Source organism: Cyprinus carpio, chromosome A3 (assembly GCF_018340385.1).
Source record: "Cyprinus carpio isolate SPL01 chromosome A3, ASM1834038v1, whole genome shotgun sequence".
In the NCBI taxonomy this organism is placed as follows: domain Eukaryota; kingdom Metazoa; phylum Chordata; class Actinopteri; order Cypriniformes; family Cyprinidae; genus Cyprinus; species Cyprinus carpio.
In genome coordinates, this window is record NC_056574.1 from 19,722,294 (window position 1) to 19,737,775 (window position 15,482).

General features: G+C 34.8%; 1 protein-coding gene across 14 annotated transcripts in view; it reads left to right on the plus strand.

Moving 5' to 3' along the window:
* LOC109062925 (SRC kinase signaling inhibitor 1-like) overlaps window positions 1-15,482 on the plus strand; it is a 125,288-nt gene that overhangs the window by 33,195 nt on the left and 76,611 nt on the right. Inside the window, exon 1 of one of the 14 annotated variants that reach the window (XM_042722073.1) lies at window positions 11,626-12,331. The exons of the other annotated variants lie outside the window; for them this stretch is intronic. Coding sequence (XP_042578007.1) covers window positions 12,328-12,331 — 4 coding nt within the window. The 5' untranslated portion in view covers window positions 11,626-12,327. Of the gene's footprint in view, window positions 1-11,625; window positions 12,332-15,482 lie in introns of those variants that run through there. 14 annotated transcript variants of the gene reach the window in all.

Below are 15,482 nucleotides of genomic sequence, written 5' to 3' on the forward strand. Positions count from 1 at the left end.
TAAACAGTATAGATTTGGCTCTCTTTCTCTCTTATCCTTCCTTTCCTTCTCTCTGTTTGACACGTGAATTGCTGTGATATTGCGATCTCTCTTTCCTCTCTCCCTCTGGATTATTCCTTCCATCTTTTGTTCAGTGTGCATAAAGGCTACTGACAGCCAATGTCCGCCCACTTTTCAACATAGAGCCCTGAGCCACAGATCCTGCTGTTCTCTACATGGCTGTGAGCTATGCTCCGTCAACTCGACCTTCAGCGTACACGGTGCTCTAGTGAACAAGGCCTGCCATTTCTATGCTGTGAATGTGTTTTGTAAAGTTATCATTGCTTTACATGTTTTACACCTGTGAAGCTGCTGAGAGTGTTTAAAGATTTTAATTTTCTGTGCCACTAGCATCACTAAACAGATGTGCAGATATAATGACAGTGTTTTTATTGCAATGTTTTCTTGGCTTGTCAACGCTTTTTAGTGAGTTGTCTCTGCATTTTTAGCTTGAATATAAGGTACAGTCAAACCAAAAATTATTCAGACACCAGATATAATGTTTATTATTATTTTACTAATGGGTGCACGACACTATAGATAATTTATGTTAGGTTAAGTTAGGATAGCAAAATAAAGTAAACTGTGACATATTGTACCCCAAAATTTTTCATTCAATGGACTACCAGTAAAACCGAAAAATGATTCAGACACTATGACCTGACCATGTTTTGCTTAAGTGTTATCTGACATTATCAAGATGAATTTGTTCTGACACAGTTTAACTCTGAGTTCTTGTCATATTTTATTACCATTTTCTATAGCGAATAAATTGTGATAATGTGTGAAATGTTGAAGGTGTCTGAATAAATTTTGGCTCGACTGTATTTTGGGGATGCACAATATATCTGTGGCATATCAATAAATCTAATATTATTTATTTTATAGATTATTGATACTTTAAGATATTTAATTGTGCATTCTCATTTACACTATTTTTATATTTAGATTATTTTTGTTATCATCTAACACTCATATAAAGTTAATCTTAAAAAAATAATTTAATAATGCTGTTAAAATTAGTATTACCAAATCCCAAAATAAATATAAATTTTTCATACTGTACAATATAAATTAAATGTTAAATTCACTTGTAACATTTAAAAGATTTTTATCATTTATTTAGACAAAATAATATAGAATTTTAGAATCTGCCATTTATTGACTATTTGCTATAATTATTGGCTTTTTTATTATTGGAAATTTTATGTCAGAACATCCTTGTAATTTAAACAATGAAAAAATTACCTTTAAAAAGACAACATGAAATCATGTTTACTTTCATAATACATGTTACTGTGAAGTAAAAACTGTATAATTTTTTTGTATAATTTATAACTTACTATATACTGTACATATGTAATAAATTTCCATGCCTTTAAAAATGGTGAACAAAAATGCTAACAAATAAATTCATAGCCTAATGGGCTGCCTAATGTTTCCCGATCTAATCAAGTCCCAATGGATGAAATGAAGACACTGCGAACATTAATTTCCAATAAAAATTTTGTTTCCTTCAGATTCATATCACATTAAGGATATGCTTCTAATGTCATTATGTTGCCATATAAGTTTATGCATGTACATTAATGCAAGTATGTAAACATACAGAAATGATAACTGGACAAATTCTGATGCATCATTTCAAGGCACTGACGACTTCAGCCACATGCATGCTTTCAATTAGCTATAATCAGCATGTTATTCCTCTTTTCTCTGCACACACATACGCTTCACACCACAGTCTTATAATCACTTTAATCGGAGGCAGCAGAAAGGAGGTAATTTGGCAGAGAGCGGAAGAGAAGAGAAAGAAGATAAAGAGAGCAGGATTGAGATGTGTTTACTGAGCGACTGATGATGACTGGCTTTTTGCTGCTGTTTTTTGTTGATGTGTTTTCAGTATTGTCTGTGGGGTTGAAAAGAGGTTAATTCTGTCATTTAAAATCAAGGATCAACCTTTAGCACATTTTTACTGCAGGTTGGTTGGTATGCAAAGATTTTTTTTGCATGTATTATCCTTAAAATGTGTATCTTCGTACAGTTATTGGGTTTAAATATAAATACAAATACAGTATTTATATTGTGATGCATTTAGCATCACTTTGTTCATTTCTTTCCAATTATCATCCTTTCCTCCAATGTTCTCTCTAATTTTTTTTCTTGCTGAGCAAAACTTTTCTCTATTGGGCGGACATTTCGGCCACCTGTGCAAAAACATTCTTTATACGAGACATGTACAGCGCGCACAAAAAAAAGTGTGTAACTTTTAACTTTAATGTGCTATTTGTATTTAATTTGACCCGTGACTAAATGATGTACATTTTAGATTACCTGAGAAAACTTTATATTATATTATATTATTGGGATCAATATATATATATATATATATATATATATATATACAGTATAATACACTGCCATTCAAAAGTTTGGGATCAATAATGTTTATTAAATAAGTTTCTTATGCTCATCAAGGCCTGTATCTATTTGATAAAAATATTGAATATTATTTCACAAAATAATATTGTGAAATATTATTGCAATTTAAAATAAACGTTTTCTATATTAATTAACTTTAAAAAAAAATCTATACCTATGAAGCAAAGCAATTTTCAGCATCATTTCTCCAGTCTTCGGTGTCACATGATCCTTCACAAATCATTCTAATATGCTGATTTATAATCAATGTTGGAAAACAGTTGTGCTGCATAATATTTTTTGGGACTTGTGATATTTTTTTCGGGATTCTTTGATAAATAAAAAAGTTAAAAAGGACAGTGTTTATTCAAAAATAGAAATGTTTGTGTTACAATATACACTACTAAAAGGTTTGTGGTCAATATTTTTTTTTTCTTTTTAGAAAGAAATTAATACTTTTATTCAGCAAGAATGTGTTAAATGGATTAAAAAAGTGATAATAAAGACATATTTTTAGAAAAGATTTCTATTTTGAATAAATGCTGTTCTTTTTAAACTTTTTTATTAATCTAAGAATCAAAGAAAAAAGTAAAAACGTTCCAAAAAAAAAAAAAAAAGTAAAAATATTAAGCAGCACAACAGATTCATCACTGATAATAAATTAGCATATTAGAATGATTTCTGAAGGATAATATGACACTGAAGGCTGGAGTAATGATGCTGAAAATTCAGCTTTGCTCCACGGGAATAAATTCTATTTTAAAGTATATTAAAACAGGAAACCAATATTAGAAATTGCAATAATGTTTCACAATATTACTGTTTTTTCTTCTGTATTTTCGATAAAATAAATACATCCTTGATTAGCAGAGACTTCATTAAAAAACAAGGTCAGTTATTTATTAGGTTAATAATATAGGCCTAACATAATATAATATCAAAACAAACTGAAGCATTTAAACTGATAGAATAGAATAGAATAGAATAGAAACTGAAGCATTTAAACTGAGATCTGTAAGTTAAATATAAAAAAAACAAAAAACGTGAACGTCAATTCTTCTATAGCTATCTAAACATCCCTATGATGTACAGTTTGCACACTACACCTGTGTGACTGTAAATGTCTCTGAGTTTTGTTACCGTTCTGTGCCCATCATCCGCTGTTTCCAGCACTTAATCAAGCCACTCTTCTTTAATACATGATGACGTTTTATTTCACATGTCATTGCGTTTGCGTCGGCTCTCGAGTTGAGCTATTTCGTAGGCTACGCAACCATTAAAATATTCGGTTTCAACAGCGACTCATTTGGCGCACATCATTCCCTTTCTATGAAACTGTAAACCGCATTCACCGGTTCTAACTCTATCGTGATATCAACTCTATAGCGGTTTACCCGAGCATTGCAATTCATTCGCTTTTGCAAATAGCTTTCCCCAACTCATTTATGCGTGTGCGCGGCACATTATTTCTTCTGCGCGGCAGCGGTGGAAGAAGTGCACGGCCGCGCGCGCCCAAAGCTCAAAGAGATCAAAAATTTCCTCCCCATCTAGAAAAAAAATGAAGGGGTTTTATCTTAAGTGCTTCTGTGCCCTCTGGTGCATGTTTCTGTTCAGAATAGCGATGCTGTACAGTACAGATGTAAGTGCTTAAAGTGTGTGTGTGTGTGTGTGTGTATGTGTATGTGTATGTGTATGTGTATGTGTGTGTGTGTGTGTGTGTGTGTGTGTGTGTGTGTGTGTGTGTGTGTGTACCATTATGTAAAGCATTTCCTATGTGTGGTCACATATGTATGCACACGCACATGGGGGGATGGTACATTAAATATGCATTTGAACAGTAGTGGGCTGTAGCATCACATCACATCCAACACTTTTTGGGCTGATAGTAATGCTGCAGGAAGACTACCTGCTGTTTGGGCTGGACGGGGAGGGCTTTTATTCACCGGACTCCATACTTCCATGCAGTAAGTTTTGACCAGGTTGTTTCTGGATCGGGTCCAAGTGCTTTTAGAAGTGGCTGGAGGTTTTACTTCTTGGTTTGTGCTGGAATGTGAAATACTGTTTTAAACCACAGAGGAACTTTAATGCAGACAGCAGCTTTATTCCCTCTGTCTGCTGTGCAGATTAGATTGTATTGTGTTTGGATTGCGAGACAAAGAATCGAAAAGCTTTTGTCTTTTTCTTAATTGTTTGCACACATCATTAGCAGGCCTGGGATAAATGTTGTGCTCTATGGCATTTTCCGTGTGTGTGGTGCAGCTTCCATATTTGATACAAATGTTGATGCTTTGAGCTGGAGTTTAAGAAGGATATTATGAATGTAATTGTGGGATTCATGCATATATATATATATATATATATATATATATATATATATATATATATATATATATATATATATATATATATATATATACACAGTGCTGCTTGAAAGTTTGTGAACCCTTTATAATTGTTTGTATTTCTGCATAGAAAAAAATTATCAGATTTTCATGCAAGTCCTGAAAGTTGACAAAGAGAACCCAATCAAACAAATGAGATGAAAATATATACTTTGTCATTTATTTACTCAGGAAATGATCCAATATTACATATCTGTGAGCGGCAAAAGTATGTGAATCTCTAGGATTAGCTGTTAATTTGAAGGTGAATTGAGAGTCCATCTGTTCAGAGGTGTTTTTAATCAGGTGTCAGTGTGTGCCCTGTTTTATCTAAAGAACAGGGATCTGTCAAAGTTTGTCATGTTTGTGGAAGTGTATCATGGCACGAACAAATGAGATCTCTGAGGACCTCGCTGTTGCTCATCAGGCTAGAAAAGGTTTCAAAGCCATCTCTAAAGAGTTTAGACTCCACAAAACCACAATCAGACAGACTGTGTACAAATGGAGGAAATTCAAGACCACTGTTACCCTCCCCAGGAGTGGTCCACCAATAAAGATCACTCTAAAAGCAAGACGTGTAAAAGCCCACTAGGTTTGAAAGGACTGCAGGCTAACTTCTAAGCAACTAAAGGCCTTTCTCACATTGGCTAATGTTAATGTTTATGAGCCCATCATCAGGAGAACACCGAATAACCATGGTGTCCATGGCAGAGTCGCAAGAAGTAAGCCACTGCTCTCCAATAAGAACATTGCTGTCCATCTGCAGTTTGCTAAAGATCATGTGGACAGGCCAGAGGAATACTGGAAAAATGTTTTGAGGATGAATGAGACCAAAATAGAACATTTTGGTTTAAATGAGCAGAGTTATGTTTGGAGAAAGAAAACAATGCATTCCAGTATAATAACCTTATCCCATCTGTGAAACATGGTGGTGTTAGTAAAATAAAATGTCACTACATCTCTCCAACAACTCAATAACAACATAACATCATTGTTGGAACAATGAATTCTGAGTTATACCAGCAAATTCTAAAGGAAAATGTCAGGACATTGTCAAGAGAAAGCGGGTCATGCAGGAAGACAACGACCCAAGCACACAAGTCTTCCTACTAAAGAATGGTTAAAGAAGAACAAAGTTAATGTTTTGGAATGACTGAGTCGAATTCCGGACCTTAATCCAATTGAAAATTTGCAGAAGGACTTGAAGCAAGCAGTTTATAGGAGGAAACCTACCGACATCATAGAGTTGAAGTGGTTCTGTACTGAGGAATGGGCCAAATTCCTACAAGCCGTTGTGCAGGACTGATCAACACTTACAAGAAACGTTACTTGCAGTTATTGCTGCAAAAGGGGGTCAACACCAGACACTTAAAGCAAAGATTCACATACTTTTGCCACACACAAATATTTAACACTGGATCATTTTTCTCAATAAATATATGACAAAGTATATATTTTTGGTTCCTTCGTTTGAATGGATTCTCTTTGTCTACTTTTAGGATTTGTGTGAAAATCTAATTATGTTTTGGGTCATATTTATGCAGAAATATAGAAAATTTTAAAGGATTCACAAATTTTCAAGCAGCACTGTATATATAAAGTATATATACAATATTTATATATATTTATATGAATATATATCATATTCCTACTACTTTTCATACTGTTTTTCTTTCTTTATTTATTTATTTATTTTTACCAGGTTTTAAAAGAAAAAAATATTTTGAAATTTTCGGTCTCAGTCTCCCCACTTTGTTTGTGCTAAAAAAACAGAAACCAATTTGAAGAAACTGTAATAAATATATAATAATAAAACAGTAACTTCTCTATAAAACTATGGAGTCAACCTAATCTTGAATAGTACAAATGGTTATTTGTTGGATCTAATTTCGGGTTCACACTGCATGATTTTAGCCCTGATTTTCACTCGCCGACAGTTTTGTGGAAATCGCCAACAAATGCCCAACAGTGGAGACAAACCTTGTTTGTAGACATGAGTGACAATCGCACAATGTGTCTTATCAAAGACGTGATCTGAGAGAAGTGCTGATGCCCATGAGATATTTGGCATGCTAAATATCTGGACATCTCTGCGGCTCACAGTCCTGCAGTGTGATATGTGTTTTGACCGGAAATGGCATCGGCGATGACCTACTGCCAATGAAAAAGCATGATACAGGGCAAGGGGAAGTTCAGTGGGAGGAGTCATAATAGACATGCAACAGAACATCAGCAAGCTTTTCTTCTTCATATTATTTTTTATTTTTCACTGCAAACCAGTGTACAAACAGCTTGGATTGCAAGCTTTTAGCTGGCTACTTGTTTTGACAGGAATAAATCCATTCTTGCGTGCGAATGCCTGTCTCTCGCATGATCTTAACATTATTTCTGGTATCAATTCTGACATGTTTGTTTGTAAAGCGTAGTTTGTAGACCAGACGGAGTTGTCAGCAATTCTTCCTATGGAGAAGTTGTGTAATGTGTGACCCCCTGTCGCCGATCCGTCGTGTAGTTTGCACACAACAGCAACTAGATTGTACCCCAGACAGTCGTGCAGTGTGACAAGAACACCGATCCGTGTGAACCCGGCATAAGGTGCTTTATTTTAAGAATGAGTAGTCAAGAGGAAATTAAATCTGTGCAGCAGTGAGGAATGATGGAATGAATGTGACAGTGAGGAGAGACAGAGAAGTTTTCTCACAATAGGTGCTCCGGCTGATGTCTTTTGATGCCGATACTTTCTTCTTTCATATTATGCTCTGTGGCCTTTGACAGCACAGGCCAATTAGTGCAGCACATCAGAAGAGAATGCCAGAGCCAAACTACCATGGGAAACCATGAAGCAATCCACTATTCATATTGAGATAGATCATTCGGATAGCCACAGTCTTTGCATATGTAAAAGTGGTTTCTGTTGGTCTGTTTACAATGAGATTTATAATATGTAGCCAGGGGTCATGCACTGTAAGCTTTAAAATGTATTCACTCTGTAAACTCATGTTTTTCTGAACTGTACTGTGAACTTTTCTCATTGTGCCAGCTGTTGTGAAGTAGGCAGTTTACTTGACAGCCACTGCGGCATATTGTAAATACATTCATTACGCATTAAAAATAACCAAGCATTGTTGGAGGCCTCGTCGGATCCCATGATTTGAAGTGGTTTAAGCTAACTTTTTCAACTGATTGGTGTTATATTCCTCTCATGTGCTCTGCGGTCTATCCAGATTGTGAGGAATGAGTCACACGCAGCAATCAGTGGCAGGAAACAGACTGGTCATGACTTTCAGAGAGCATTAGTGAGCACAGGAAGGCTTAGCTAATGTTCCTCCACCTAAATTCTCTTCCCTGGGACGTTTGTGTTTTGTATGAATGGAGGGAAGCTGATAAGGATTGTCACAAGCTAATCAGGTGTGGATTTAATGTAATTTTTTTAAGTTTCTCAAAACTAAGTGATTCAGTGTATGGTAATGTGTTACGTTATGTTAAATTAAATAGATTTTAGGGGCTAGGGTTAATTTGCAGGCTCAGACGACACATCCACGAACCATAATCAGATGCATACTGCAAAACTTAGTTTAATATCAGTTAAATTCAGTTTCTTGATCTGGCAAGCTCCAATCTGATTAGTCAATTTTTACACAACTTCTATAATAATAATAATAATAATATTATTATTATTAATAATAATAATAATAATAATAATAAGAAGAAGAAGTAGATTAGCAGTATATAATATTGTTTTATTATAATATAACACAATAAAAAAAATATTTAACAGTGATGTGACAGTCTCTGCAAACTATTGTTGTTTATATAACAGTGTACACTGACACCTGCATCATTTAAATACTTTTTTATTTATGCGTCAATTTTATTATATATAAAATGTAGGTAACACTTTACAATAAGGTTCATTAGTTAACATTAGTTAACTACATTTGTTAACATGAACTAATAATGAACAATACTTCTGCAGCATTTATTATTCTTAGTTCATGTTAATTTCAGCATTTACTAATGCATTATTAAAATCACAAGTTGTATTTGTTAACATGAGTTAATGCACTGTGAACTAACATGAACGAACAATCAATGACTTTATTTTCATTAAATTTAACAAAGATTAAAAAATAGTGTAATGAATGTATTGTTCATTGTTTGTTCATGTAAGATAATACATTAACTCATGTTAGCAAATGACACCTTATTGTAAAGTGTTACTAAAATGTATTATTATATGATTGTGGTTTAATCTATTTCGCCATCTAAATCTGAATCTAAATCGAGACTGTGCAGCACATAAGACTTTATTTGCACACTCGGTCTGATATTTATTCTGTCCTTCTTTAACTCACTCTTAATATGATTATTGTGTGTATATTGTGTTAAGATTGGCTATTGCTATGGTTGTTGTTTGTTTATCTTAAAGACATCAGACAGCAAACCTGGTCTATTTTATCACATTAAAATCAAGCTATAAATTGCTTATGTCAGATGAAAGGTTTCAAGGTCGAAAAAGATTGATCAACTTTCCACGAACTCTTTTCAGCATAATGAGTCATGAAGGTTGCAATAGCGCTAAACTGTTCAGCGTCTATCTATAGCCGTGCATGCGCTGTTCTTTGTAAACGACAGCTGGGGAAAATTAACAAGCACTCTAAAATCAAAAGACCCCATCCATCTTTTCTCCTCAGTTTTGTTTTTTTCTCTTCCTCTTTTCCGCTTCTCTGCCATTCTCCGGCTGAGTGACAGATTGAAAAGATGCAGAGATTACTTATTCTTTGTCCCCAAAGTGAACAAAAAACAAAGCAAAGGAGGAGAGAGAAAATGAAAGCAGCGATATCTAGTTTAGGCGAGGAGAGAGAGGGGAGGAGGGAGGAGAAGGCAGAAGTATGTGTGATAGAGATAAGCACTGTAGAGACAGAGAGGGTGACGGGGTCTTTCTCAATATAAAGATACCACCTACTAAAAAGAGAGGGAGAGAAGAAGAGAGAATGAGTGGAAGAGAACAACCTGGAAATCCATTTTTAAAACCTTGTAGGGTGCATAATTACTTTTTTAGATGTTCACTTATAGTTTTTGTCCTCTCAGTTCTCTAAAAGAGTCATAATGTAGTTTAACATGGCCTTTTTCCAACTTCCCTCTCAATTAGGCAGGTTGTGTTTGCTACTATACTTAAAAAGGCATAGTTCACCTAAAATTGAAAGTTCTGTCATCATTTACTGACCCTCATGTCGTTCCAAACCTGTATACTGTTTCTTTCTTCTGTGGAACACAAAAGCAGAGCACACAATTAAATACATTTTTTGTTGTCAAGACAACATTGGACCCCCTTGACTTTGATTGTATGGACAAAAAAATAAGGCAGATTTATTTTTTCTTTCTGACATTTCAGGCTTGGAACATCATAAGGTTAAGTAAATGATGACAGAATTTTCTTTTTTGGGTGAACTTTTTATTTAAATCTATACAGAAATGATCTCAGTTGTGATTTGTGACTGATATGTACTGCACAACTTTTTAGTCAGACTGAAAATCTTTTTGGGAACAAAGATGGTTGAATGACACATTTTGTGTATTTTCATTTTCACAAATGATAAAGACGAGGGTTTGTAATATTTGGTGTACTAGTACATCAGGCTGTTTTAATTCAAAAGCGCAAGGAAAATTCTGATTTAGATGATATGCCTCCCTTTAATTATTATTTTTTTTTAAATACTTGAGGAAAGAGAACAAACGATGCTGTGAGTTCAAGGGCAAGTGATGGGCGGCTCTTGAGAAAGATTGTTCTCTTTCTGTCCCACTGAGAGTGCAATCATTCGATCTTTACATCATACATACTGTGACTTTCCCATCTGAATCTCCGTTTTTTATTCATTCCCCTCTCTAAAAGATTTACATCTTCACTTGATCCTTGTACAAGGCCCATGACAGAATACTCGGCCCTATGATAATTGCATTGTGTATTCAAATTGCCTCTAACATTTGTCTACCTCTACGTGGAGCTGCTCTTTAAGATCTTTGTTCGTGCACATCTTAAGTGTTGTTGAAAATGCTGCTTTTTGCATTGAGAGGTGCACTGGGGCTGTCCATGGTGCTGATAAACTGTGCCAACCTGGTGCTGTCCTGACAATAATGCTGACTCCTCTGTTACCATAAATGCTTGTTTTTATTTCATATTATTCATTGTTGCTGTCTAAAATGGTACAGATTGTGTTGGTTGCAGTGATACTGTTCTGAGAGCATGTGATTAATGTAAGTCTTACAGTATGGTGTGGATGAGCTGCATTGCTTCTGTTTAACGTTGTGCAGCCATGCGCAGCACGTCTCGCTGCTTCCTCATTCCCTTCATCTCTTAGACATTTACATTTTTACATCAGTGTTGAAGCTTAAGTGTGTTGGAAGAGGTCAGTCTTGGTCTCTGCTGACTGAGGCTTTCTGATAAATGACTTTTGAGGCAAATGTCCATTTTAAAGTGTTCCTTCACTGCAAAAAGCATTCAGAATAAGTCACAGCAATCATGTATGTTTGTGTAAATGTGTTGTTGACGCATAAAATGCCCAGTATTTTTTTTAAATCAACAACATTTAGTAATTGATAAACAATCAATAACATAAATAAATTAAATAATAATCAATAAAATTAAATGTGTATATGTATGTTTCATTTTGTACACCATAGTTTTGTTTACACAAAATCTACACAGAAAATAAATAACATTTAATCAAATTTATGTATGTATATAAAATATTTTTTTAATCAACAAAAAGTATATATGTATATGTGTGTGTGTGTGCATGTATGTATCATGCATGCTTACCACAGTGAGGCGCTGTGTGTTTCTGCAGATCTCCTCCTGCTCCTCCTCCTTTCCACACACTCTTTCTCACTCTGTCCCTCTCCCCTCTTTCTCTCTCCCTCTTTCCTCTTTCCTCTTTCCGATGAGGATCTCTCATCTCTTCTGCTTCATGATCAGCCGGTCTAATCAAATCACCATGGCCACGCTACCTTCCCCACTTCTTCCTCTCTTTCTCTGCTCTTCATACTTTCTCTCTTTCACTCCATCCAGCTTCTTCTTCCTTTCTCCCTCTCTTGTTCTGAATCTGGGTCATCCACTATCATGACGGACAGTCTCCCATTATCACCCTCTCCTCTTCTCCCCTAAAGCAAGAAAGGAAATAAGGGAGGAAAAGTAGGTGAGAGAGGGGTAAGGGATGAGAGAAAGTCACAGAGTGCCCTGTTTGTCTGAACGCACGCTCTGATTGGCTGCTCATCCTGCTGGTGTCACATTCTGCCCTCTTCACATGTTCACGCATCGCAGTGTCCTCACATGAGTATAACACTCTAATGCACGCTCATACACACACACACACATACAGAGAAACCCATGAGTGCTGCCGGACACCACTGGAATAATGACTTTACACTGGATTCCTTCAACCTGTCCTCTTCCAAAGCGGACTAACCATCGTCCTTGTCGGTTCAAATGAGTAAGTGACAGCGCAGTCTTCTTCAAAGATGCCTGTTTCTTACATGCTCTTCTGCATGTGTGTGTGCTTAGAGATGCATTCTGTTTCGTCAAAATTGACAAGCATGTGGTCAAGCTCTTAGATATGCTTTTGCATATAAGCTTGTATATGTAGTTATGCTTTTCGTAACATCATCTTTTCTTTCAATCAGTTGTTCATCTGACAGTGTCACTCATGTTCAATCCTTTTATTGTTTTCTGACTCTGGATTGGGCTAGTAATAGTTTAATAATCTTAATAAGTCATTTTATTTATATATATATATATATATATATATATATATATGTCATTTGTCAGTAATAGTCATTTTAAAAGAACATAATGATATAATAATCATACTTTATACTATAAAAATAACATTGATTTAATATATTTTATGTATTATATTTTATAGTTTAAATTATTATTGTTGTAATTATTATATTATATATAATTCATTAAATAATAACTGCCTGAACTATCCTGCAATATCTTTTTTGTTGCTAGGAAACCAGAGTAACTTTCAAATTAACACAGTATCTTTGGCAGTGTGCAAGACATGTTATATTTAAGACATAATTGCTAATTATTTTGTTGCAGTATAATGTTTTGGTAGTTTTGTTGTGGCTGCTGTTTTGACACTGAACAAGCTCTGGTTTGTGTGCTTTTGGTCCTTTGGTAATTCAACTATTTTGAGCTTTATGTGTGTCAACTCCAGCTCTGTGAGGAATTTGTACTGTTAGTGCCACCATTATTTATTTTCAAAGCCGGGGTGTGAAAAATTATGATTTCTTGACACATTGTTCTGTGGCTCGAGTCTGTAGGCGTCAGATCAGAGAGGTTGCGTCTTGTGATCACCAGATGGTCTTATATTTCAGCTAACACATGGGCACATCCAATGCATATGTGGCTTTGTACACAAACACTCACACACAGATTCTTATATATCAAGCTTACATTTCTAAGCTCTCTATATGAAAACACAAAAAAGTGATCTTCCATACCCTTCACAACTGAAAAAATCTAAAACTAAATAGTTTGAACAGTGGAAATGTGATCCCCCCCCCCCCAAATGGTTAAGCATATTGTGCTCTTTTTCTCACTGTAAATAGATTCAGGCTATACATCCATTGCCAGTTTGAAATACGTCCAGTCTTTGTCATCGTGCCGTCTGAATGTGTATGTAAATGTGTGTGCTTGTGAATCTGTGTTTTGAAGTGTGACTGATACATTACATGACAGATTTCCATTTCCATGACATTCTTTTTTGTGGTAAATTTGGTATTCTCAGCATTCAGAGGCACTTTGTGCTTGTTTGAGTCTCTGTGTGTGTGCAGCTTGCCATAAATGTTTCATTTTAATACAGAATACATTCGGCCTGTTGGTATCAGCCAAGATACATACCTACAATGCACTACTGCCAGGCAAATACACTCACAAAATGTGTCATTTAAAGTTTGGTGGTTTAATTTGTAATTGTTTTATGTGTTGATAGTGTCTGGTAGCTGTGGATAATTACATGCTATTTTTATGCTGCAATTTTTTCAAAATGCAATTCCCATTTACTCTGGCACGAAATGCAGAGCTACTGGCTGTCTGCTGAAAACCCTTTTACCCTTAATAGTTTCGTGGCTGTTTATCTATGTTGTGTATGACAGTCTAGGGCTAGAACTTAAACATATGTGCTTACAGATATGCACACAGTGTGTGCTCACACATACACCATTATATTTATATATCAGTTATTGTATGTAGACATGTTTAGACATTGCACCCACACACACTCAGCTTTTACTTTTATTAAACTGCTGTTTAAGTCACTGCCACTACCGTGTTTTCTAACTTATCATTCCTCATGTGCTGATTTCTGAAACGCTCTACTGTTGTCCACAGAAAAGCCTAAGCCTTGCCATGTGTAGCCCTTCAATTATTCAGCACTGTTTTGGATCTAGACGTCTTGGCTGACTGGGAGTCTTCGTGGTCTCACAGTGTTGTCTGGTGAGGTGTGAGTGTGTGTATCTCTGAGTTTGTTATCAGTCCCCGAGAGCTTGCCAAGGAAGGAAAACATCCATGAAAGTGCATCAGATTTGAGATATGCTGTAACTCTCTCTTTCCATGTCCCCTTTTCTTTTACTCACTAAGAAACATTATTTTTTGTTAACAAAAAAATAAAAAAAATGTTTAACTATGGGCCTTTTCAATAATAAATGTTGTAATTTTCAGAGATAACATGAACATTGAAAAAAAAAAAAAAATAAAAAATAAAAAACTTTGTCAAAGTGTCATTTCCATCCCAAATTATGTACTGTGGAAATGACAGTGATGGAACTATTTAATTTTATTTAATTTTATTTTATTAAATTCAGTTCAATTCAATTCAATTGTCTCATTGCTCTTGCTAATGTAATTTCATAGCCTGCATTTATGTATGTAAAAAAAAATGTAAAATTACAGCTTGATTTGAATGACAGAAAAAAAAACATTCACAAGTTAGTTTTTATCTGAAGCATGATCTTCACATGTTTTGTTGATTATCAAACACTGATTGAAATAATTAATTGAAATAATCAAAAACTGAGGCAAAGTTATAATTTATTAAATTATCCAAATAATTTACATTATTAAAAAAATATGCAAGGTTTTTTTTTTTTAATGTTGTCATATTTATTATTTACGTATATTTATTTATTAAATTTTTTTTATTAATGGTTTTAATATAGATTAGTCTGGTTCTGGAAGAATAAAAGGAATTTGAAATGTGGCCAAAATGAACTAAGCCAATTTTTACATTTATTTTTGCTATTTATGTAGAGGGAACAGATATCAAATTGGGAGAGAGATGGGTGACTCGAACTTGTGTTACCTGATGTGCAGCCAGCAATGCTGGAGACACTATCTGTTAGTTTTAGTGCCTTAGTTGAAGAAATTCTCAATCTAACTTTATACCCAGTTTTGCCAGATTTCCAGGAGATATACAATATACCAACACCCACTCTCGCAAAGTTCAGTGCTATGTGTTTTTGAGTGGTAATTAAAAGGCTGTTAGTTTGGACTCACACTGTTTCAGCCCTGCTCTAATTAAAGAATCATCTGTTAATTCTGCTGAAAGATGGCAGACCTCAGAGCTCAAAGAG